This window comes from Rosa chinensis, chromosome 4 (genome assembly GCF_002994745.2).
Source record: "Rosa chinensis cultivar Old Blush chromosome 4, RchiOBHm-V2, whole genome shotgun sequence".
NCBI lineage: Eukaryota > Viridiplantae > Streptophyta > Magnoliopsida > Rosales > Rosaceae > Rosa > Rosa chinensis.
The window spans coordinates 14,240,414-14,267,277 of NC_037091.1; the positions used below are offsets into that span (position 1 = coordinate 14,240,414).

The 26,864-nt window shown below is 39.6% G+C and overlaps 1 protein-coding gene and 1 long non-coding RNA gene across 5 annotated transcripts; one reads left to right on the forward strand and one right to left on the reverse strand.

Moving 5' to 3' along the window:
- Positions 1-763: 763 nt before the first annotated feature.
- On the reverse strand, positions 764-25,724 carry LOC112200619 (disease resistance protein At4g27190-like). 3 transcript variants are annotated; one of them, XM_040517935.1, is made up of 4 exons: positions 25,426-25,724; positions 25,250-25,283; positions 24,869-24,889; positions 764-3,399 (listed from the first exon to the last, which is right to left on the reverse strand). In XM_040517935.1, the coding sequence occupies exon 4, from the start codon at positions 3,392-3,394 to the stop codon at positions 959-961; it is 2,436 nt and encodes an 811-aa protein (XP_040373869.1). In that variant the 5' UTR covers positions 3,395-3,399; positions 24,869-24,889; positions 25,250-25,283; positions 25,426-25,724; the 3' UTR covers positions 764-958. The 3 variants fall into 3 exon arrangements, with proteins under 3 accessions (XP_040373869.1, XP_040373868.1, XP_040373871.1); XM_040517934.1 differs by lacking the exon at positions 24,869-24,889 and having other exon boundaries at positions 764-3,396; XM_040517937.1 differs by lacking the exon at positions 24,869-24,889.
- On the forward strand, positions 3,600-6,622 carry LOC121052600. Of its 2 annotated transcripts, XR_005809577.1 has the most exons (4): positions 3,600-3,767; positions 4,506-4,867; positions 5,644-5,937; positions 6,117-6,622. It is a non-coding gene; the product is annotated as an uncharacterized LOC121052600 (long non-coding RNA). The 2 variants fall into 2 exon arrangements; XR_005809576.1 differs by having other exon boundaries at positions 3,600-4,867; positions 6,117-6,621.
- Positions 25,725-26,864: the final 1,140 nt, after the last annotated feature.

A 26,864-nucleotide genomic window follows, 5' to 3' on the forward strand; every position in this document is an offset into this window, starting at 1 on the left:
CCCCTGCTCTCTCCACGCGGTCGAAGTGGGCAATATGAGGAAACCCAATAGAGCGCCTAAGAGATTGATGTTGCTCCTTAGTGCAATGAGTTTCGCTGAGGAAAACCAGATTGATGCGATGCTTTTGAATTAACATCTTCAAAGCATGTCTAGTTCGTCTATTCACAATACCTTGACAGTTCCAGAACAGAATATTCATTGAGGGATCGAAACAAGGTGAACTGAGCACCCGCTGAAGCCGCCCGGCGGCACTACAGAAATCTGGAAAACCCTAGACCAAGGCACCAGGGCTCCGCAGTTTTCGCTTCTCAACTTAAATATTAAATGACCATGTTAAGAATGACTAATTGATATTTTGATATTCTAAAATATCTAATTTCTTTTTCATATATTGTGGAGTAGGCATCTTCGAAACAATGTTTTAATTTGTACTATATTTAAGTTGTTAAAATGATAATGCACATTGGGAAGTCTCTACATCATCCTGGAACAATGATGAAAGTTTGTCCAGAACTACATTTACCCAGAGTAGTCTAGAATTTATTTAGAGTTATCATGTAACTAAGCAATCAAGCAAGTAATCAAGTAAGAATTTATTTAGAGTTATCATGTAACTAAGCAATCAAGCAAGTAATCAAGTAAGAGGCAATATGAGTAATCAAGTAAGAAGCAATATGATTAGAAGTTCAGCCTCCTCCTAATAACATTTAAGTCCCAAAGTCCTGCTCTGATCCACTTGCCCACCGGTCCCAACACTCACCAATTCTAACAACAGCAAAATAACAGGACAATTGTAATACCATGGTCTGTGCTTGATAATAAAGGAGATTAGAATTTCGCAAAATGAAAATCAAGTAGCTCGTGCATCTCTCTCGAAATTATTCTCTATGCACAGAAATAATGACCTTAATACATGTACGACGTCTATAATATGTACGACCTTAACAAAGTAATAGAATTAATTATAATATGATGACAAATTTGAACAAATGAAGGAGCACACCTTCCCATTTATGATATACGTAAACTCGGCATTCGTTTGGAGATGGAGATGCTTCAATATCTGAAAACCTTCGGCACCTATTTGATCGACAATACTATTATTAACACCCTCTGTCCCCTCCAAGTACAAGTCTTCAGTTCTTTTCAGCAACATTCTTAGACCTTGGTCTAATTCATTGCTGGCAGTGAGTCGGAGCTTTAGTGCATTGAGGGCTTCATCCACATTATCCCATTTCCACGCATAACCAATACATATTTGGAATCTCTTTAACTTACTAGTGGTGAACAAATCTGCTGGAAGGATGCTAGCATCTGGGATATGTATTTGTAAAGCAGTTAGCTGAGGCAAGTGCTTTAGCTCTTCAAGGTTTGCATTTCTTCTTTCACCACTGATGACTCCTTCACCCTCCCATCGATTAAAGCTGTTACCCATTCTCAAGTTTTCTAACCTTTTCAAGTTTGATATAACATTAGGTGAAATCACTTCGAGTTGAGAGCAACCATTCAAATCCAAAAATCGTAGACGAGTCAATTGCCCTATTTCTTTGGGCAACTCTTTGAATTTGGACTCTATAAAGCTGAGAATTTCCAAGTTTTGTAGCTGTCCGATCAGAGTTACATCTCCCAAGGTGCATTGATCCAAACACAACGTTCGAAGGCTTTCTAGGAATTGAAGAGATGAAGGTAGCAATGGGATACTCAACTTAGTCAAGTCCAATACCCTGACTTTCTTCATCCCTCCAAAAAAGTTGCTAGGAATTTCCAAGTAGTGATCAACATCCCTACTAGTAAAGTTAAACATTTTCAGTTCTGGGCATTCCAAACCTTTCGGAAGCTGGGGGATACTGCAGCTTTTGAGAATGATCATAGTGCAATTTGTACAAAAATCCTTAGTCGGCCATTCTTTGAACTCGTCTCCAATAGCAACTTTGAAGACGTGTTTATCTCTCCAGGCAATCCGGTTTACAACTTCATGAACAAGATCATGCATTCTGACAACTCCATTATGATCATTGTCCTCTAGCAACAGACAATAATCTTTAAGTTTTTCAACCAGTGAATGCAATGCATCCTGTGCTTCTTCCATTGTATCCACGTTTTTAATCAAACCCAAGCCCATACTATATTTCAGTAAATCATTAAGACATATAGAGGAACCCTTGATAATTCCAGAAAGCAAGAACAATGGCTTAAGCTCCTTATCATCTAATTGCTCGTAACTCCACTCTAGAGCCGAGTACGCTTTTTCCATAAATCCTTGCTTGTCAAATATTTTTAGGCGTCGCAAGGCATCTTTCCAAGCATGTAATTCACTTCTATTCTTCAGGGCACTTGCAACTGTTACCACTAAAACTGGCAAGCCTCCACACTTTTGGGCTACTTCTGTTGCTACTTCTCGTATGGCAAAATTTTGAACAACATCACCTGCCATCTTCTCAAATAAACTCCAGTTTTCTTCTGCATCTAAAAGGTCAAGTTGAAACTCTTTTTGTGTATGCATCTCACCCGATAATACCTCTCTGGTTCTAGATGTCAACAATACTTTACAATTGGACACCAATGGAAGTCCCACAATCTCCAAATCAATTTTTTCTTGTATGTCATCCAAAATTACCAGAACTTTCTTCTTTTTTATCCTACTACAAAGACGACTAGCTCTTTTGTCTGTAGTCTCATCTCCGAGAATGTCCATTCCCAACTTTTCAGCAATTCTTTTTTGAATTTCTTCCAAACCTGGAATCTTTTTTACATCTAGTACTATAACAGCATCATCAAATAACGTTTTATCTTGTTGAGCTTGCCGATAAACTTCTTTAGCAAGTGTTGTCTTCCCCACGCCCCCAATACCGTACACCCCAATCATGTCGGTATTAGATTGTCTCAGTTCATTCATGATTTCCTTCGCAACTGAAGTCCTTGAATCAAAGGCCTGGTAATCTTTAGCAGGTGTGATGCACACCTCCTCTGGTTTGACATCGTATGCAATATCGCCAGAATCTGTGCGAAGGAGCTCAGCAACTTCTTGAAACAATTTTGTTGATTTCCTGCTGCGATGATGGCGAAACTTTAGATTAGGACAAAAGCCATGGAGACATCTAGTCTCTGCATGCTGTTCATCTTTCAAGAAATCGTCTGCTTCTTTAGTCATCTCATCCACTTTAGTCAGCCAGTTCTTGACACCTGCTTTAATTTCTCTACCTTTTCTTTCCTCTGTTTCAACAGCACGCTTCATGCTTTGTCTGGCATCACCCAATTTATCTACTTGACTCTCTAGTTTTTTGAGGTTCTTGTTGAAGTGGATTACATAACCCACTTGGCGTATAACTGGTGCAACTGTGAACTCAGCAATCTTTCCAACAATTCCAGTACCAATTGCAACAAGAAACTCCATGCCTGCTATTGAATACAAACAAATCAAATAAGATCAGGGTTGCAACAAAACTGAGTTGAAAAGAATGGACGAAAGAAACAAAGGTCATCAAATCTGGGTATTTTTAGATATTTTCGTTTACAAGGTAATTGGTACTGGTCCACTGGAATTAATATTTAACTCAAAGAAAGGACCAGCACCAATTACCTTGTAGAAAGAGGAAAAAAATAAAGGAAAGAAAGAGAGAAATAGAGCAAAGAAACTCAAAGAGAGAATACAATTGGTCCGTATATAAATTATTTTCCTTGAAAGATTCTTAAATTTGGAAACGACGATAGCAGAAAATGGATTGGATGATCTTGCGATTTCTTCCGGTTCCATCGCTGATCTCCAGGTTTCTTCTACACCATGGGCTTTTCGTTTCTCTTTGCAATCTAGGGCTTTATCGTTTTAGTTTTTAGGTTTCTCGACTTTCAATTTGGGCGATCCAGTTACGTGATACTATCCTTGATAATTCTTCATTTGCTTCTGCAATTTCTGCATCAAATTTGATGTGATTGGCCTGCTGGCTTGCATTCTTTCCATTTGAGGGATGTTCTCTATTACTTCCGGTGTTTTGAGTTTTGGGTTTCATACATGTCAAGAGTAAACAAGAAGCTCAGTGTTTAGGTTTCCACCTGATAAAGCCTCAGTTTTTGTTTCTTACTCAATGTTAGATATCTACAATTCAACTGGAAGAAACCCAGTTGACATATTCATAAGTTTAATTAACCCCAAAATCATCTAGATAGGCCATAAACTCTGCATTTGAATAGTCTTGGTCGGATTGGATGTGGTTTCTTTGCTCCCCCTTCTTGCTAGTTTCTATCTGTGACTATAAGTTGAGAATATGTTCAATATATGTTCACCAAGGCTATATTTGAATCACCAAGTCTCTATTTGAATTAGGAAATCAAAATGTGTGAATTGTGAACGAATGTATGATGAAGTTGATTACAAATCATTGTTTGTAAAAATTGTCTTTTGTATTTTTAAACTTGATCAGCTACTGGATTTCTTTATCATGTATTGATGGAGTTTGCTAAAGACTTGGAAGTTCAAGATTGTGGTCATCTCTGTGTTTTTTATATAGGTTATGGTTGCAACTGGTGTTTGTGCGGCAATTGGGCAACTGTCCAAGCCGTTAACTAATGTAATTCTGTATGGGAAAGAGTTTGATTTCAAGGCAACCACTGCCGGCTTCCCTTCCACTCATCCCTCTGTAAGCTATAAGAATCAAATTTCAACATTGGGTTCAAAACGGCGACTGGCTGCCGTAGAAGGAAGCTGATTTGGTGCTTGGGGTCTGGAAATTTTTTATCCCATCATGTAACTTTATAATCAAATAATTTGTCATACTCTCTGTTGGATACTATCTAATGCCGGAATTGCTTTTGTTGTTGTTTTCTCCATGGGTAGTTTAGTGGTGGCTACTGCAACACTTGGCCTTGAAAGGTATGCACCATTTCCTTTTTTTTGCACAGAAATTTGATTGAAAATTAAACTATTAAATTGATATTCAGTTCATCACTGTATTATTATTATTATTTTTTAATAAGGGACTTCTGGATTCAGTATTTGGCTTAACTTTAGTTTATGCTAGTCTTGTAATGTATGATGCCCAGCTATCAATGTCCACATCTCTCTTTCTCTATCCATCTTTTCCTTGATCCTATTAATTTGATACAACATTTTTTTATAACTAAAGATTGGAGCTGAGATACTCTTTAGTGATTAACGAACTTCAGGGTATATGCCATTTATTTCAGCTTGCTTACAGCCAAAAGTAAAAGCGGTTTGTATGAAGAGGAATGTTAACATGACTCTGTACTCATTAACCATGTTATATCTGAATACCTACTTAGGATGCTCACCAGCATACTGTTGATGTTACCAAAGTATACAAGAAAATTAGCTTTTATCTGATGGGTTCTAGTCCAGAGCTTATGTTTAGACAGATGGCAATAAAGGCACCAACAGTAGCTTATTTCCAGTCTGACAGTCTAGTGCTGCAATCTACTAAGCTTCATTAGGAAGGGATATATTTTACTTGCTTAGGAGATAGTAATGATATGAAATAGTTTGATTTTATTAGTTAGAAGTATTAACGTGAGATCATGCATCAGTGCTCAGCTTCACTTCATTATTTTGCCATAATGTTTGTGCACTTGTCTTGGCGTATGGGTCTGAAATTCTGAACCAAAACTGGAACAAAATTTTTACTTTTTCAGGGGGTGAGAAAAGAAGTCGGAAACCAAGCAAGAGTAGTGAACAAAACTTTGCCTCAAATTACAAGGGGTGAACACAATCTCATCCAAAGATAGAGGTAGACACACTTCTCAGCCTAAAACATCATCTTCGTTACAGTTGAATAGGCTCAAGTTCCTTGCACTGGGGATAGAGAAGCAGGGTGCCATTGCCATCCATAGGGTTAAAGGGAAGAGTAAGCAGTTGGGAGTTGGTGGGACAGCGATATTATCATTCAGAAGCTTAGTGAGAAGGAATCTAGACAATCTTTTTCTAAGGTATTTAGTTCAAATTTCTTTTATAACTTGCTGTGTTTGTGGTACATTATGTTGATTTATTTCTTTTCTTATGCCTTTAGTAGCCATCGTATGAAATTGGTATAGTTTGAATTTGATTATAGAAATGAATATATGGTTCATCTGATATGCTAATTGCTAGTTGGGTTATGTCATTGTAGGGTGTGAGGCTTCAATTGTGCACTGGGTATATAGATGGTCTATAATCTATATGTACTCAGTTAAATGCTACATGGTCTAGCGTTTTCAACTGCATGTGGATATAGATGGTCTATAATCTATATGTACTCAGTTAAATGCTACATGGTCTAGAGTTTTCAACTGCACGTGGAAAGGAGCCGCCTTCACGACCATGTAAGTCGCCGCCCCAAGATCAAAACCCCTAGAAGAAATGAGCAGATGACCTCAATCAGGGTTCAAAAGATCTAAGGATCAAAGGTTGCAGAATGAGTACACGACACACCCTCCAAGCTCGAAATAGATACAAATGGTCAGGAAATATTTATTAATTTTGTCTTAGATTCCTTTTTCAAATTTCTAGTGTTTTTCATGGTTTTCCATTTAAATGGAAGTTTTGGAAGTAATATTTCATTCATTGTTCCGTATCTTATTAACTGGTGAGCCACAAGTTTTTTTGTTTTTACATTTATTTAGTTAAAAAATTGCAATTCACCTCCAGAATTCCATAGTACAATATAAAAGAAGATTAATTTCTTTGATAAAAAAAAAAGATTAATTTTGTCAAAAATAAGAATATTAACATAATCCCAGCAATGAAAAAAATTACCCAAACAATTCAATTATAAATTTCATCACTTAAATCCCTTCATTGTAAGCTTCCTTCATCTTAAAGTCCACTCACCTTAAAATCCCATTACCTTAAAAGTTCCTTAGAACCTTCAAATTCCTTACCCAAACACTCCTTTAGATTTTGCTGATGTGTGTATAGAAGTGTATTTTGGGTAACTGTTCAAGCTTAGTAGTGTGATGTGGTTGATAACTGGCAGTTTAGGTTTACCTATCAACTGTCTGATCAAAGAGTACGTGCTACTCTGTTCAGTAACACTTGCATAAGTGTTATTGATGATCAATAACATGTATATGTTAATGACCATTAGTAACAATATATCTTAGCTATTCACTGTCAGTGACAAATGTCATCTTAGTTATTGACTTTAGTAACAATTGTGTATCTGCTATTATCAAGGCATAGCAATAGCAATAGCAATATTTTTGGGTTTTGCTTTTGCGTATGGTATATTTGTGTAGTTCAAAGCCTTATTTTACAAATAAACCAAAACATTTGTTATTGGCTGTTAGTAGCTATATTTGCTATTGATCATCAGTAGTATCATTTGCAATAATTGATCTTCAGTAACACCATTTATTATGGACTTTTAGTAGCTAAGGACTGATATGGATACAGGTATGTAGATAAAGTACGGTGCCAACACGTGAAAACGACAAATTCTAAATGTTTCTTGATACATGTATGAGAAGAATATGGCAAATAAATATATGCTCTTAATTTATTTATATATAATTATAAATGAATAACAATAGTATAACAATGAGATGAACAAAAAACAAACATGAAAACGTCAAATTCTAAATGTTTCTTGATACATGTATGAGAAGAATATGGCAAATAATATATGCTCTTAATTTATTTATATATAATTATAAATGAATAAAAATAATATAATAATGAGATGAACAAAAACAAACATAACAGTGTTATTGAGTTTTATATCTAAGGTTTGTTATTTTTCTCTCCACAACCCTAGCAGCAGTGGCGTCCTTGGCTGCCTCGGATCTCCTTAGGTCGATTCAAGCGTCGATTTGTCTTCGTTAAGAGGAGCACAATGCTTTCGACTGTTGTTGCTCAACACTGAGATTGTGGAAGGCTTTTGAGATTTTCCAATTGATCAATAGCTTGCTCTAGATCAATTGGTGTTTCTTGATTGGCGGTGAAGGATTACGATGGCAACAGGGTTTGTGGGTGTCTTGTGGCTGCAACATCTATTGCATAGGTGAGTTCGATGTGAAATTTCTATTAGTCCGTTAGATTTGGGGTGCAAAGGTTGTCTTGGTGGTGCTGCTTAGGCTCTCGTCCATGGCTTTCGAGGGTGGGGGGACCGTCAGAGGTAGAAGTTGTGGTGATGATGTTGGGGGTGGTGGGGGCCTGTTTGTTAGCGGTGGTGGTCATGAAGGTGGTGGCTTGGTGTTGTGGTGGGTGGGTTTTTACAGAGGCTGCTAGGATTGCTTGATTAGATTGATGTCCTCCATTTTACCCCTTCTGAGTTCAGGAATTGGGTCCAAAGCTTCAAGAAGCTTTGTAGCGTCTTCTCTTAAGCTTCCCCACATTAACGTTGGCCTGCTGCGGTGGCATGCTTCTTGAGATATATAGGCAGAAACCTCATATAGTATTACTAGATGAACAAAAGTACATGAAAAGGCTTGCAAGAAGGCATGTGGTGTGGGAGATAAAAATACACGAGTTGTAGAAGATGAGAGCTTGCTATAGCTAAAGGTTTGCTGCGGTGTAATTTACTATAGTGTGGAGAGAATGGATTTTGGTGGTGGTTGATGGGTTTAGGGTTGTTTAGAGCTTGAAGATGGTTTTGGACTGGAGGCTGGGAATGCTTGGCCTGTTGCTTGAGGCTTGCTTGAAAGATGCATTGTTTAGAGGTTTTGAGATCTGTTGCCTATAGGTTGTGTAATGTCCCTTTGCAGCAACTAGAAGCTTTAATTTATAGGCTGGAAGAGGTGAGGCCATGATACAGGTTCATGGGATGAAACTATTTGACTTAAAAGAGAACTACAATATTAAAGCCAAATCTACAAAACAAGGCAAAAACCACATGGCTTAGAGGCAGTGTCTGTTGTACTAGTTTGCTTGAATCTAGCAGACTTCTAGGGAATAGCAGCTATGGTTATAGCCTAACTTGAATTGATCGTGATAAAGGAGAAGTTAGAAGAGGTAATATATCTCATTGGGAAGAGCTGCATGTTACCTTCGGAATAGTTTGTAGCAATGTAGAACTGAGAATAAATAAAAGAACAAATTTGATTGAGGTTTTGTAATTGGCGTAGAAGAAGAAGAAGAGTTACTGCAGGGAAAAAGCGAGTACTATTCTTTGTGCGGCTGGAAAAAATATTGGTTTTATGGTTAGGGCAGATAATTGTGTTTTTATGGATTATCATGTTTTATTGTTTTAAAGATGTGTTAGACTCTAGTCAATGATTATGATTATAATGATAACAATTTTTTTTTTTTTTTTAAAAGACAAAATAACAATAATATATCTATCCCAAGTTGTCGCAGAATTTTGCTCGATGATCAAGTGACTGCTCTGTTTGAGTGAACAGGAAGAGAAGGAGAAAAACAGCAGATTGATTTTTTGGGAATCACGATGAAATTAGGTTTATCCTCTTTTTTTCTTGTACTGTTCGTTAGGGTGAGAAAGTATAATATTACCCCACATATTCCTTTTAATTACAAAAAAAAGGTATCCAAAACCATATCTGGGTGTGTTGGATACGCATATGCTATCCCATACCAATACGAGATTCGTTTCAAATTTGGCATATACTTGCATCATAGGTCAGTAGCAAAATTTATGTGTTTTGCTTTTTGAGTTTTCTAATTGATGTTTTAATGGGAGTTGATGATAGTTTATGCTTTATATACTTTTCTACTAATTGAACAACCGTTATGGGCATCTCCAACATACTAGATATTAAAAAAAAAACAGTGTTCTAAAACTCAGCTGCCCAAGCCGCCTAGGCTAGGCGGGGGCTCTCCGCCTCGAGGAATGCCAAATCGGCTGGGTTGGGCTGGCTGGGGTTAGACGGCCGCCTAGGCGGGCGACTAGGCCCTTGGGCGCTCGGTTGGGCGTTAGTCAGGTTGTACGTCTACGTCGCTTGCAAAGAACGCTGAACATCCAAAACTCATCTCTAAGATCCCAGCCATTCATTTTATGATCCAAATTCTCAATATAAACTCAAGTCATCGTCCCAAAACCTGAGAAATCCGAATTCACAAATCAAACAAGGTCTGATCGCGAAACTAAGGTCGCAGTGGCGAAAGCTATAGCTTTTCAGGATTGACAAAATATGTGAAAAGGGAAGAGAGAGAGGATTGGAGTTATCTTCTTCGATGTTTGTGTGTGATGGTTGACCGGAGCGAGAAAACAATAGAACGAGAGAGAAGCTGGGTTTGGCCTCGAGTTTGACGATTACTTTGGTTCTCCAGATCTTTTACTTTTGCTGGTGTCTAATTAATATAGTGTGTTGGGTGTTTGTGTTGAATAGGGAACCCATCAGGTTATGTGTTTGACTATCATTGAAATATGGGAATAAAAATAATTCTTATTATTCTTATCTATAATATGTTTATACGGAGGCGTTCCAAAGAGGACGTCCGCACTTTCGTTAAAGTGCGGACGGCGCTGCTGCAGCTCAGCTCGGGGCGCGACGGAGCGGCGGAGGTTGCCGGAAGGATGCCAGGGGTCGGGCGGAGAGGTCTGCAGTCGGTGGAGTCGCCGGCGACGTCGTTGCAGCGCTGCCCAGAAAACCTGCAGTTGCAGGTCGGGTTGCTGCCCAGAACCTGCAACTCGGACCTCCTTCGACCTCGAACGCTGCCCAGACCCGTCCGCCAAGCCTCCGGCCTCCGTCTGCCAAGCCCCGAGCCGCCGTCGCCGCCTGGAACGCCGCTGCTGCTTCGGTGTCCGCACTTTAGCAAAGTGCGGACGTCCGCTTCAGAACCGGCCTCTATGTTTATATATCTTTTAAGTCTATATATAGTTTCTTCTCAAAAAATAAAAGTTAATATATAAATATATACTCTTATTTATATTTTTATATGAATAAAAATAAATCAAAATTAAAAAAGAAAACTAAAACCGTCTAGGCGCCTAAGCGCTAGTCCCCTAGCCATCGCCGGACTAGCGCCTAGCGATTTTTCGAACCTTACAAAAAAAAAGTTAAAAATTTCACTAATTTGAGATAGTTTAGCACTTTAGAACTCTAGCAGAATAGTTATATAAAAGTCAAATTTGACTTTTGCTAAAATCTCTAGCTAAATTTAGCGAGGGAGGAGAGAGAAAAAAAAAAAAAAAAAACTAAACACTCCACGTTCAGTTTTTTTTAGTTCAGCTAATACTGCTGGAGCAAAAACTAGAAATTTACTAACTATATTTAACTTTTAGATGATTTAGCTAAAAAAAACACCTTCTACTGTTGGATATGTTTAATCTGCCAACTAACTAAGGTAGTTGTGGCAGCTATCTTTGCCACCAATTATGTTGTTCTTATTTCTTTCATGATGCTCTTTGAGGAAGGAAGAGCCTGCTAAAACTTATAAGCTAGAATTATGTTCTTTGCCTTTTATAACATGATCACTCAAGATGCAATTTGCACACCGTAAATGATTTGTTTTCGTGTAGTGTTTATTTTTATTGTATTATGTAAAATCATTATGTTTGACTTTCTAGTTTGATTCCTTTTGAAAACATATATATGTAGAAGAACATATATAATTGACAATAAAAGAAAATGTGATTACTAATGTTGAAATTTATAATATATTTATATTAAAACAGAGGATTAAATTCAGTTTAACCCCCTGAACTTGAGAGCTAAAATCAGTCTGGTCCTTAAACATTTTTTTTTAATTACGTTGGTCCTTGTACTCTCAAAGAACATCACTAGAGTCCAAAAATTGAATCCGGGTCCAAAATATAACGTCATTTGCTAAGTTAGAGCCTATATGAGGCCCACACTTCAGTTTTTTAAACCCTGAAGGAGGGTAGAATGGACATTCTTACAATAAAAGGATTAAAAAAAAAAAAAAACTCATAGAATATCTTCTTCTTCTTCAGAACCCATCAAAACCCAAACTCAAACCCAGTTGCTATCAAATTCAAATCCAAAACCCAAACTCAAACCCAGTTGCTATCAAATTCAAATCCAAAACCCAAACTCAAACCCAGTTGCTATCAAATTCAAATCCACTGTCTTCGATCTCACCTTTGATGGCCATGAGCAGAGACTTAGAGCCCCAAATCCATCACATCCCCTAGTTTATAGAACTAAGATAGGCCTCAATTTCCAACTTCCTGATTAAAAATTCCAACTTCCTGATTAAAAATTCCAACTCTAATCCACTTGGTAGCTAACATTCAAGGAAGCACAACCAAATCTACTAAGAATGATCAGCTCCCATAACTAAAATCTCTGTAGAAACCCAGCATGCAGTAGCAACAAGATCCGGAACCCAAAAATAGAAGAGACCCAAAAATGGAAGAATTAACCAACTTTTGTTCACTAAAACAAGCAATTGGGGAGAAAGCCCCCAACTTTGAATCCTAGAAGACTTGAAATTGAGAAAACAAGGGAGACCCAGATGCGAAAATATGGAAAAATCAAGGAAGCAAAGAGAAAACTCATCGGCCCAGAATATTGAAGAACAGAAAAAATTGAAAGAGACCCAAATGAGGAAATTGAGGAACTTGAACAACCCATAAGAGAATGGCTAGAGATGAGTGTGGTGAATAATGATGGCAGCTCCGTCGTGTTGAAGTGTACTCTCTCTCTCCTTCCTCCGTCACTTCTCACTGCGCCACTGATCAGTGTTCCGCCGCTAGTTCTTCTACAGGTTTCATGTCCGGCGGATTGCTACATGGCCTGGAGAAGGGCGCCGGATTGGCGAAGGGTGTCGTTGGAGTGAAGGTCCGCTTGGATCTGAGCAAAGAGTAGGTCCATTTTAGAATTCTGAGGGTTTGGTTCAATCCAATCGAGGAGGAGAATGGGGGCTTGGTTCTGACGCCTCTTGGGCTTGGCGGGGGAGGAGGGTTTTGATAGTGATTTGAGAGTGGAGGTGGTAAAAGGGGTTTCGGCGTCGTTAGAGTGGTCGCTGATATAGAGAAGAAGAAAAAGAGAGAGAGAGAGAGTATAGAGAAAAAATAAAAATAAAAATTAGAAATTTGTTCAAGTAAATCCCTATTTGTGTGTTTGGTCCAAACCCTAGGTTACTTGACCTAGTGGTAATATGGTTTAATTAGAAGGATCTAGATATTCCTATTCAATGTATGATCACATTTCCTTGTATGATTCGGATTCTATGCATTGTAATCCTCTATATAAAGAGGCCCCCTATTATTAATGAGAATACACAGCAATTTACTCTCGAATATTGATTCCTTAAAACACATTATCAGCACGAGCCCTAACCCTAGCCTTAGCCTTAAAAACCATAAGCCTAAAACCGGATTAGCCTCGCCTGCGCTACCACTGCCCCCGTGTCGCAAACTCATCGCTAACTCTACCTAGTTAGCCTCGCTGCCCCTGCAGCACCCGCAAGCCCGGCTTGCCTTCTCCTCCCACGAACGCTCGCCGTCTTCCACGAACACTCGCTTGCCCTTGAGCTCGCACACCAGCGACCCCGCGACACCTCGACACCGCGACAAGCCCGCGACACTGCAATCCCGCGACACTGCCCACGACACTGTGACCCCGCGGCATCCCCACGATATCTCAGCAGCAACCTCGCGGCATCCCCGCAGTGACCTCGTGGCATCCCCATAGCATCCCAGCGGCATCCCCACAGCATCTCCGCAATGGCCTAGCGGCATCCCCGCAACATCCCTGCACAGCCAGCCTAGCACCGGCCACCACCTTTGGCCACCAGATTCCGGCAACTTTTCAAGGTAAACTTTTCTAAAAGTTCCCGTTTTTTGAGTTTTTCTCCTTTTTCTCTTCTTTTCTCGGGGACTTGCAACATCCCTTCTTCTACTCCCCTTTCTTCTTCATAAGGGAGACCAATAGCCGAACTATGGGGGTTCGTGCTCACTCCAAGCTTGGAGCTTGTAGAGTCCTCCAAACTTAGAGTTTGTTGAGAAGAAAATGATCGACCACATACATCGTTGTTTCGATCTAATCCAAAACCCCTCTTGGAATCGGATTTTCTTGGAAGCAATTATGCTCAGAAATCCTTAATTTCTTGGAAGCAACTACGCTCAGAAATCCTTATTGTTTTCGTGGTAGCCTTTTCGCTCCGAAACTACCCCTTTTTTCTTGTTCTCTTTCAGGATGAGTAACCTGAACAAATTAGACTTTGCTCCATTGGGAACAACTGGCTCTGGATATCACTGGTGGGTTCGTGATGTCTGCCAGCATCTCAAGGCCGATGGAATCTTGGATATGATTCTCGAGCCTAGCCAGGACGTGCTAACTGTTGAGCAAGCTCAAGCTTTGGAAGCAAATAGAGCAGCCTTAGAGGCAAATAGGCAAAAGACATCATCCTAATGACTCGTCATATGGATGATTCACTCCAGTACGAGTGTATGAATGAAGAAGACCCCAGAAGGCTGTGGGTCTCATTCGAATAAAAATTTGGCAATGTCCGTGACTCCCTGCTTCCTGACCTAGAAGTGAGATGGCATAGCCTCTGCTTCTGTGATTTCAAGTCAGTTCTTGACTACAATTCAGAAGCACCTCGCATAAAATCCTTAATGGAATTCTGTGGTAAAGAGATCACAGATGCGATGTTGATTGAGAAGACTCTCTCTACCTTCCCCGTCTTTGCATTGCTAAGAAATATCGAATCGATGTTACTGCAAGACGGATCACAAGGTTTCATGAGCTAATTGGAGCTATGAATGTCGCTGAAAAGCATGACAATATCCTTGTGAAGAACTATAATTCAAGATCTCTGGAAACAGAGCATATTCCAGAATCCAATTATAGTCGTGCCCCTAAGAGAGGGCGCCAAGAGTGAAACTCTAATCATAGGGATACATCTGGACGTTCTGGTCTATATAATCGCTCTAATTGGGAAGGTAATCGCCAAAATAGGCGAACACGGAACTGAAGAGGTCAACGTGGAAAGAGAGAGGGAGGCAATGCCTCTGGCCATATTGGTGGCACACCAACACTAGGAGCCATCTAAATGACACTTTCAAAGCACCTAAATCAATGGAGTCTGAGCAAAGAGATGTATGTTCTCAATGTGGAGTATCCGGTCATTGGGCACATATTTGTAGAGCTCGTGAAGAAATTGTTACCGGCTATAAAGCAAATTGTGAAGCAAGAGAAGCTCACTATGTGGAACAAGAAGATCAAGAAGATGATCTAGAATGAAAGGTTGAAGACTACAAATCTGGCTTGGATCAATAGATCGCCAATTCTGTTGAAGTCTTTATTTTTCCAAGAGATGTAATAGGCAATTGCCATACATTTTTGTAGTAGATGCCAATGGTTTAGTCTTTCTTCAAAGTAGGCTCATCTAAAGTAAGTGTGATGTCTAGGAAGGTTATGAGATTAGTGATACTTAAGCGAGCCTTGCTCCACCGACATCTCTCTACTCACCTGGTCACATTTATTTTGGAATTACCGAAAGAAGTTAGACGACTACCATTGTTTTTGCATTAGCTAGCATTTTGGATTAGATTTTCTTTGGTCAAAGAGACAATGACGTAACTCCGTTGGCTTATGAATAAAATTTTGAGTTCTTTTCGTTATGACTCTATTTTGATTTTGAGCATATACTCTGTGACTACGATGGCTGAGCCATCAGTATTAATTCGAGGACATGAAATAGCCCAAGTTCCCCTTACCAAATGGCACAGTGATTATTGTCACATAAACTCTCTACGCTTTTAGGGACAATCGCACCTATGATAGCTAATGGATTCCATGCAAAAACGCATGTAGAGAACAGAAATGAGTTCCTTTACCTCTAATGATTTCGAACAAAGTCGCATCTTAGAGAAGTTTATGTGTCTCTCTTCTGGACTTTATGTCACTATTCAAGTGATTAAATCTAATAAAGTTTTGAGAGAAGTTCTCTTCGATTTAGACACATATTGGCTTTGTCACGACATGATAGGTCATCCTAGTCTTCATATGTTGATCCGTCTACTAAAGTCTTCACACGGACATCCATTCTTTAAAGCGAAATGAAGCACGAATCAAAAGTTGATTCCTGGACTAAGTATGACCGCCACTGCTGCATAGGGCACCGCCGCCGTCCGCCACCAGCCTAGGCCTGGCACAGACCCTATCCATGACTCCATGGATGGCGCCCCAGGTGATGTTGCAATCACCAACTTTGCTTCAAATAGCATTTCAAACGCTTAAGCCCAACCAAAATCCTCATTGGTTGATTCTAAGGTCCCTCGCTCGTTTTACAAAGCCCGTCCCTTAGGGAAATTAGGACTGAGACCGCCCTATGCAAAGGATATGAAAATACTCATTCTGTTCTTACATATAATCCATGAGGATTTTGTGGACTGATTCAACCAACCTGCGGACGTTTAAATATCTCATGATGTTGGTTGACAAGCAAACATGCTGGTCACCTGTTGTGCCATTGTCCACTTGTAAATATTACACTCCTAGCACATATCATATGACAACGAGCTCACACCCCGAATCATCCTATTCAATCAATTGGATTTGACTATGCTAGAGAGTTTACATCGAAGACTTTCGATGATTATTGCATTGGGACTAATGTTGGACATCATATTCCCATGTACACACCCAAATGGTCTGGCGGAAAAGACTACGATGGTAGCTCGAAATTTGGTAATGCTCACCAATCTCCTTATATCCGCTTGGGGTGATGCAATATCACATGCAGCTATGCTAATTCGTCTACAACCCACCGCTACTCAATCTACCTCTGCGTTACAGCTAGTGACTGGGTACAAGTATCGTACTTACGCATATTTGAGTGTGCCATTTATATACCAATTGCGCCGCCACAGCACTCTATGATGGGTCCTTACAGACGAATGGACAACTACGTTGGATTTATGACTCCAACAATCGTCCGCCACTTAATGCCCTTGCAAGGCGATCTCCTTACTGCTAGATTTGCGGGTTGTCACTTTGATGAGACAGTCTTGCCGTCGTTAGGGGGAGATAAGAACACGAATGTTCAACAGGATCGACAGGAGTTGTCATGGTCTGTCCCCACTATGTCTCATCTCGATCCCTGTTAAAGTGACGAGATCACACAAATATGCTGCAAACAAGCCTGCAAGGATGGACGTCCTTACGAGAGGACATAGCGCCACCCTACACGGAGGTAGGCATGGCACTAATGCCAAAGAGAGTGGCACTCTAGCATTACAGGCTATGGCCCCAACAAGGATGCATGGGAGGCCCGTGTGTTCGAAGGATACTTTGGCACATCCCAATCCTTTGATCATCAAGACTCAAAATCCGTCTCATGAGAATCTTCCAGATTATGATTATCGTTGGGGGACGCTTCAATGTCAGAACCTATTCCAGAGAATATAGAGCTATTTGAAAATTACACTAATGTACATGAGACATGGGATAAAAACTCCATCATAATTGATGATGTGGTTGCGCATTTCGTTGCACATAAGTTTGTTGAGTCCGATGATATCGAACCACGCTCCGTTGATGAATGAATGCCAACGTAGAGAAATTTGGCCTAAATGGAAAGATGCGATCCAGGTAAGTTGGATTCTCTAACGAAGAGGAAGGTTTTTGAGCCAATGATGCCAACACCTCCTAACATAAAACCTATTGACTAATGAGTCTTCGTTAGAAAGCGTGATGAGAAAAAGAGATGGTAATCTCGCCTTATGGTGCAAGGCTTCTCACAAAACGCCCTGGAATTAACTACGATGAGACATATTCTCTTATAAAGGATGTCACTACACTCCACTACCCTGTCAGTTTGGTAGTTTTCCGAATAACTGAACATGCAGCTTACAAATGTGATCACTACATATCTCTATGGGGATCTAGATACAGAATGTACATGAAGTTCATGACGAACTTCATTTACCCAAGTCAAGTGGCTCTAGACCACAGAGTGCGTTTACAATAAGGTTGAAACGCTCACTAAAGTGACTACTTGATTGGGAAGGGATATGCCCACGCGTTTCCATAACAAGTTTCGGATTCTATCACGGTTCATGTTGGACATGATCTTTATTGGAAGCCCTTAAAAAGTTAAGGGAAACCATTGACCACTTGAAATCTAATTTTGAGATGAAGGATTTTGGGAGAACACGATTATGTCTCAGTTTGGAACTTGAGCATCGTGTTGATAGATGCTTAGACATTTTGACAAGGTCAAGCTTTTAAGCAGCCCCATGATCGTCCGTAGTCTTGGTCCTGAAAAAGATCCTCTTCGTCCAAAGGATGATGACGAAGATGTGCTAAAGGCAAAAGTGTCATGCTTAAAGTACAATAGACTTATTATTGTACTTAGCTCAATGCACAAGACCAGACATCTCATTTACAATGAACTTGTTAGCTAAGGTATAGCTCTGTGCTAACGCGACGCCATTGGATTGGTGTAAAATATATCTTTCGATACTAGAGATGTACGACTGATAAGGGCATGCTTTATCCCTACAAAGAGATGATGGATTCGGACCCATCACACACCAGGAACGCCGCCAACATTGGCCTGCGTCCTCTATCCCCATCCTAAAACAATAAGTGTTTTGGAAGGTTTTGCTGATATTAGGTATCTTTAGCCATACAAAGGTCATTCCCAAACTGGTTAAGTGTTCACCATGGGAAAAGACCGTGATATCTTGGAGGTCTACAGAACAGACCTTAGTCACTATATCTTTGAACCATGCAGAGATTATTACTCTTCACGAAATGGTTCGTGAATGTTTATGGATTGGATCCATGATTACGCATGTTCAAACAATTGTGGTTTGAAGTCTACCACAGATGAGCCTACAAGCATTTAGGATAATGCTGCTTGTTTTGAACAAATGAAGCAAGGCTACATTAAAAGCGACAACACCAAGGATAATCAACAATAACAGACTCTCCTCAAGATGAAAGTGAACTAGGTTCAATCTGAGGACAGTATGGCAGACTTGCTCACTAAGTCATTGCCTCAATTCCAATTTTGAGAAACATGTTGGTAGCATCGTTTGCGGAAGTTATCTGGACTCCTATGACCGTTGTCATCAAGGGGAGATGCAGACATCAGGGGAGATGTCTCCATGTATGGTCTCGAAATGTGAAAGGTGTGTTGTACTCTTTTTCCCCTTCGACCGAGGTTATTTTTGTTCGATAGGGTTTTTGTTACTCGGCAAGGTTTTTAATGAGGCAACGAGAGGAGCACCACGTTTGGGCGACACAAGGAGAGTGTTCAAGTAAATCCCTATTTGTGTGCCTGGCCCAAACCCTAGGTTACTTGACCAAGTGGTAATAGAGTTTAATTAGAAGGATCTAGATATTCCTATTCAATGTATGATTACCTTTCCTTGTATGATTCAGATTCTATGCATTGTAATCCTCTATATAAAGAGGCCTCTATTATCAATATGAATACACAGTAATTTACTCTCAAATATCGACTCCCTCAAACAAAATTATTTTAACTTAGAAATCGGGAGGGTTTTGATAGGGATTTGAGAGTGGAGGTGGTAAAAGGGGTTTCGGCGTGATGGAGCTAGGGTTAGTGTACTAAACCTATCAAGGTTAGTGCGTTAATTGCATAGTCATTTATTGCTTTCTGTTAAATAAACCCTAGATTTTAGGGATTAAGAGATTCGGTTTTGACTTGTTCCTTGTTCACTAAACCACATTTCTAGGAGTGCTTAACGAGGGTTGTTTATGCTTTGATTTCAGTTGTAAGGCTTGGTTTATAAGCCAAAGTTTACGTTCAATAATATAGCTTGGTTCTCCCAATTATGTGAGTTAATAGTGCAAAGAGTATTCAGGTTGCAACAAGTGGTATCAGAGCTTCATCAAGGGGCCTGATCGAGAGAAAGTAAGAATCTGCAGCATTCTTATAAGAGAGCAAACTCTAAGTGAAACACGAGAGGGAGAGAAAGAAGTGAGAAAGAAGGAGTCAAGATCGAAGGCATGGCAGCTGAAGGGAACTTTATTCAGCCAGCAATTCCCAGGTTTGATGATCACTATGACCATTGGGCCATGCTAATGGAGAACTTTCTCTGATGCAAGGAGTATTGGAGTCTGATTGAAGTTAGGATACCTGCAGTTGCAACTGGAGTTGAGCCAATCGAGGCATAGAGAAAGGCTATAGAGGACCAGAAGTTGAAAGATTTGAAAGTGAAAAATTACCGCTTTCAAGCTATCGATCGTAACATCATGGAGACTATCCTGAACAAAGATTCTGCAAAAGGCATCTGAGATTCAATGCATCAAAAATATCAAGGATCTACTAAAGTGAAATGAGCTCAGTTACAAGCCTTACGGAGGGAGTTTGAGCTGCTTGGAATGAAGGAAGGTGAGAGTGTTGACGATTATTTTGGAAGGACTCTCACCATTGCTAACAAAATGAAATCCCATGGTGAGCGTATGGAGCAGACTGTTGCTGTAGAGAAGATACTAAGGTCCATGACAACGAGGTTTGATTATGTAATGTGTTCTATAGAAGAATCAAACGACCTCGCTATGATGACTATTGATGAACTCCATAGTAGTTTGCTCGTGCATGAGCAAAGGATGAAAGGGCACAAAGAGGAGGAGCATGCTCTCAAGGTCACTAGTGGTGAAAGATCTGGAGCAAGGGAGGATGATCGAGTTGGTGGCAGAGGCAGAGGCAGTGGAGGCTGCAGAGGCAGAGGGAGAGGTCGGGGAAGGCAACCTCTCAACAAATCCATCATCGAGTGCTATCGGTGCCACAAATGGCATTTCCAGTATGAATGCCCTACTTGGGAAAAGGCTATCAACTATGCAGAGCTGGAAGAGGAGGATGAAATGCTTCTCATGTCGTACGTGGAACTCCATAATTCAAAAAGAGAAGAGGTATGGTTTCTAGATTCTGGCTGTAGTAACCACATGAGTGGTAATAAGTTGTGGTTCACTGAATTGGATGAAGGGTTTAGACAAACTGTCAAACTAGGAAACAACTTTAGAATGGCTATGATAGGTAAGGGCTACATTAGGTTGAATGTCGGAGGAGTGATACAAAAGATTGGTGGGGTGTTTTATATCCCTGAATTGAAAAACAACCTATTGAGCATAGGCCAGTTGCAGGAGAAAGGCCTACCAATACTTATTCAGCATAACATGTGCAAGTTGTTCTATCCAACTAGAGGTATTATTATGGAAACAGCCATGTCTACGAACAAGATGTTTGTGATGTTAGCATCTATGCCTCCATAGGAACAAGCATGCTTTCAAATAGCTTGTGACAGTGATACACAATTGTGACATTGCCGGTTTGCTCATCTTAGCTTCAAGGGGCTAAGAACATTATATTACAAGAAAATGGTCAAGGGTTTGCCATCACTCAGAGCTCCTGCAAAAGTGTGCACCGATTGCATAGTCGGGAAGCAACACAGGGATGTCATTCTGAAGAAAAGTCATTGGAGAGCCTCACACAAGCTGCAACTAGTTCACTCAGACATTTGTGGACATGATCCAACAGTGGAAAAAGGTACCTAATCACTTTCATTGATGATTTTAGTAGAAAGTGTTGGGTATATTTTCTTTCCGAAAAGTCAAAAGCATTTAGCATGTTTAAAAAGTTTAAAACTTTGGTTGAGAAGGAGTCTGGTTCTTTGGTGTGTTGCCTACGCATTGATAGAGGTAGTGAATTCACCTGTAGTGAATTTAATGAGTATTGCAGCGTAAATGGCATCAAAAGGCAACTAAGTGCAGCCTATACCCCTTAGCAAAATGGGGTTGTCGAGAGGAAGAATAGGACAATTATGAATCTAGTTATAAGCATGTTGTCGGAGAAGAACATTCTGGCCAGAGGCAGTGAATTGGTGTGTGCATGTTCTAAATAGAAGCCCTACTTTGGTGGTGAAAGATCTCACACCTGAAGAGGCATGGAGTGGCATTAAGCCATCAGTAGAGTATTTTCGGGTGTTTGGTTATATTGGTCACGTACATGTTCCAGATGCTAGGAGAACAAAGTTGGATGCCAAGAGCTCAAGGTGTGTTTTGCTTGGTATAAGTGAAGAAACAAAAGGCTACAGGTTGTATAACCCGGTCACAAAGAAGATAGTGATAACCCGAGATGTGGTGCTTGAAGAAAATGAAAGTTGGGACTGGGGAAAGAGTGTGGAAAAGGCCACAAGTGACTTGCTTGAATGGGGTGATGAAGAAAATATTACAACAGAAGAAGAACTCAATGAAAACGGAGAAGAGAATAGAGAGCATGAACAAGCAGACGCAGCAACTGTGACTAGCCCTTCTTCATCGAGCTCAGCTGAAAGTAGTGATATAAGTCCACTTGGAGAAAGAAATTTAAGAACACCTTACTGGATGGAGGACTATGTTACAGGAGAAGGACTGTCCGAGGAGGAAGACGCTCTAAACATGGTACTCTATACCTCTGCCGAAGATCCATACACTTTCGAAGAAGCATCAAAGAGTCAAAAGTGTAGAGAGGCCATGGATAGCGAGATAAGGGCTATAGAGAAGAATGGCACATGGCAGCTGACTGATTTACTAGAGGGAGCAAGGAAAATTGGGGTGAAATGGATATACAAAACGAAGCTTAATGAACGAGGTGAAGTTGACAAGTACAAGGCTAGGCTTATAACAAAGGGGTATGCACAAAAACACGTGATTGACTACACAGAGGTGTTTGCACCGGTTGCAAGATGGGACACAAACCGGATGATTCTAGCCTTAGCTGCACAAAGAGAGTGGTGTGTGTATCAACTTGATGTGAAAAGTGAGTTTCTGCATGGAGAATTGGAAGAAGATGTGTACGTTGAACAGCCTCTTGGCTATGTGAAGAAGGGTGAAGAGCATAGAGTTTTCAAGCTAAGAAAGGCACTGTACGGATTAAAGCAAGCACCACATGCCTGGTTCAGCAAGATTGAAGCATACTTCATGAAGGAAAGGTTTGAACGATGTCCAAGCGAGCACACATTGTTTATCAAATCTCAAGGAGAAGGGAAAGTATTGATTGTGAGCTTGTACGTAGATGATCTAATTTTCACTAGAAGTGATGGAAAGATGTTCGAAGATTTCAAGGCCACAATGAAGCAGGAATTTGACATGACAGATTTAGGCAAAATGAAGTATTTTCTTGAGTGGAGATTGTGTAGAAAAGTGAAGGGATTTACTTGAGTCAAAGAAAGTATGCACATGAGATCTTAAAGAGGTTTGGTTTGGAGAGTTCTAACTCAGTGAGGAATCTAATGGTACCAGGCTGTAAACTCATGAAGAATGAAGATGGAGCTCAAGTAGATATAACACAATACAAGCAGCTGGTGGGTAGCTTAATGTATCTATTAGTGACAAGACCGGACATTATGTTTGTGGTTAGTTTGGTCAGTCGGTACATGGAAAGGCCAACGAGTTTACATATGCAAGCTATAAAGAAAATATTGAGGTATGTCAAGGGGTCTGTTGGTTTGGGAATTTGCTATAAGAAGGGAGCTGCAAGTGATGGAGAGTTGAAGGGGTCTGTTGATTTAGGAATTTGATATAAGAAGGGAGCTGCAAGTGATGGAGAGTTGGTAGCGTTCTCTGACAGTGATTATGCTGGTGACATTGATGATCGAAGCAGTACTTCTGGATATGTGTTCATACTAACCAATGGAGTTGTGGCTTGGTGTTTGAAAAAACAACAGGTTATTTCACTCTCAACTACTGAGGTCGAATTCATATTTGCTGCTCATTGTGCATGCCAAGGAGTTTGGATGAGAAGAGTGCTCGAAATGCTGGTTTGCAAGCAAAGTAAGTCTACTGTCATACACTGTGATAATATGTCTGCTATTAAATTGTCAAAGAACCCAGTCATGCATGGTAGAAGCAAACATATAGACATTAGATTCCATTTTCTTCGTAATCTTTGCAAAGAAGGTGTGGTTGAGCAGGTACATTGCAACTCACAGAACAAGGTGGTAGACATCATGACCAAAGAATTAAAGATGGATACATTTGAGAAGTTGAGAGGTATGCTTGGACTGTGCGCTGTGCCAAGTGAGTAAATTGCTTGCTAAATGCAATGCAGTTTAAGGGAGGAATTGATGGAGCTAGGGTTAGTGTACTAAACCTATCAGGGTTAGTGCCTTAATTGCATAGTCATTTATTGCTTTCTGTTAAATAAACCCCCAGACTTTAGGGATTAAGAGATTAGGTTTTGACTTATTCCTTGTTCACTAAACCACATTTCTAGGAGTGCTTAACGTGGGTTGTTTATGCTTTGATTTCAGTTGTAAGGCTTGGTTTATAAGCCAAAGTTTACGTTCAATAATATAGCTTGGTTCTCCCAATTCTGTGAGTTAATAGTGCAAAGAGTATTCAGGTTGCAACACGGCGTCGTTAGAGTGGTCGCCGATATAGAGAAGGGGAGAGAGAGAGAGAGAGAGAGAGAGAGAGAGAGAGAGAGAGAGAGAGAGAGAGAGAGAGAGAGAGAGAGAGAGAGAGAGAGAGTAGAGAAAAAATAAAAATAAAAATTAGAAATTATATTAACTTAGAAATGTCCATTCTGCTCTCCTTCAGGGTTTAAAAAGCTCAAGTGTGGGGCCCCATGTCAGCTCCAATTAAGCAAGTGACGTCATTTTTGGACGTAGATTTGAATTTTGGACTCGGGTGAAAGTACAAGGACTAACGTGATTTAAAAAAAAAATTTAAGGACCAAACTGATTTTAGCCCTAAAGTTCAGGAGGTTAAACTGAATTTTTCCCTAAAACAAACGAACTAATGAGCTAAAACTTATAAAATAAAATCTAGAAAGCCTTAGATCACAATTATAATTACACACACACACAAGGCCCTTCTAGTGAGGGATCCCTCTTTTGATTTTTTCTAGGGATAGGGCATTTGACCAACTTTTAGATCATATTTTCGCATCTCAACCGTTCAGTTTTCAAGTCCTAATGTGTAGATCATTTCTGTAAATTTTCAACCGTTATTAGTAATGGTCTGTGAATAAAGAAAATTAAATGACACATACCTTGGCTGCTTTGGTAATGATCTGTGAATAAAGCAACCGTTATTGTTCTAAATTTTCCACTAGAACAGGACATAGTATAAACAAAATCTATGTATGTGGAACAAAAACACAAAGACAGAGGTGAAGCCGAAGGTTTTACGTGTGTTTTGAAAACAACTGCAAAAGATTGAAAAAAGTAAAATAACAAAACCAAGACAATATGTTTTTATTTTAATATAATAATACACGAGATTGAGTTCTACATGTCTCTTACAATCCCTTAAAACTGTCCATTAAGTGAGTAAGACTATATAACTATGTGGATATTCAAACATATATAAACAATTAAATCTATGATCTCTCAGAGAAAAGGAAATTAAAGAAGGAAATGAATGAACGTACCTTTTATAACTCGATGTTTTTGTTATGAAGTAAACTGAAACACAGAAAGAAGATGATCATGTACCAAAATCAAATCAAGTGAGATTGCAGAATACATCAGCCGGTAGATCTAAGATCGATCATATATATATATATATATATATATATATATATATCTATTGAAACGCAATTAATACCTGGATCTTCTTTTTGTTTCTGCTTGGTTATGATTTGGCATATAATCCTGAAGTAAAACCGAAAGAAGGTTGATGTAAGATGCAGGGACACTCTCAAATCAGAAGGAAATTGAAGAGCTAGCTGCTATTAGTCTGCAGTCTGCACTTTAACCTTGGTTTGGTTTAGTTTACAGAGAGGAATGACGAGAGTAGATCGGTGAGTGAATACTTGAAAGTTGAGGAAGCAGCTATATAGCTAAAAAGAAACACCAGTGAGGTTAAGCACGTACAGAGAGACTTGTGAGGTGCAGAAGTCAATGAGCAAAAATCAGTTTCGTCATTACTTCATTTCCATGTGGGTTCAGTAAAGCTGCTGGGTCATTTACGACTGTGGGACGCGTTAATAATGATGGGTCTACGTACAATTGTTGTCGTTACGTACTGTTTCTTTTCCAATGATCATATTCGAGCAAGCTGCTGGTCAAGGACAACAAACAATCCACTGAGGATGCGAAACAAATGCTTTTTTTTTTCTTTTTCTTTTGAAATAAAAGTAGAATCTCCTGATTATTGTAGAAATCTCCAGTGGATCTGCAGGCCCCCATGACGCGTAATCCACCAATTAAATATCTAAAAATATTGAAGAAGTACGTGTTGGTCGGTTGAGAACAAAATTTAAGGTCTCGCGAATACGTTTTAGAATGCTTTCCTCATCTCGACATGTGATCTTGATTTTAATTACAAACGAGTAACAAGAATTAAATTACATACTTTTCGTACATCTTTCTCAAGCAACCAAACAGAGCAAGCCAAAATCAAATTGCCACAAAATAAGAAAAAGAAAGAGAAAGAAGAAGCAGATGTTAACAATGATAAAAGAAACACTGATGGGTGCAATTGAACTTGGCTTGTATATAAATACATGTTAACAAAGAGCATAATCGATGAAAAGTGAAAAAGCTCGGACTTGTTTCATGGGCATCCTATTTCTACTTCCAATCAGAATAGTTTACTATCATTCCAGTAAAAAATTACAATAGCCGATCACAACATAAGAAATAAGAATTGCCCTGAACCAATACACATACCAATGGCAATACCACTCTAGATTCTCAGCTACGTACCAACCAGAACAACCCACCCATATCCAAAGTCTGGTTACCCCTCGAAATCAAACACTGCTACCCCTAACAATACTAGAATCGAGGAAAAGTGGAGGATTATTCAACCTCCGACTGCTAGTCAATTTACTAGCAACAAATTCTAATCTACCATGGACAAAGTTAACCAAGCAAAAATCTCAAACAAATTGATTCAAAGTTATTGGTCCACACCAACATCACCCTGCTGGACTTTGTATATCTTTTTTTTTTTAGAAGAGAACTTTCATTGATAATAAATCCGATAGATACATCATTTTGAAGTACATCGGAGAGCCATTGTGGCCCTTCATCTACCCA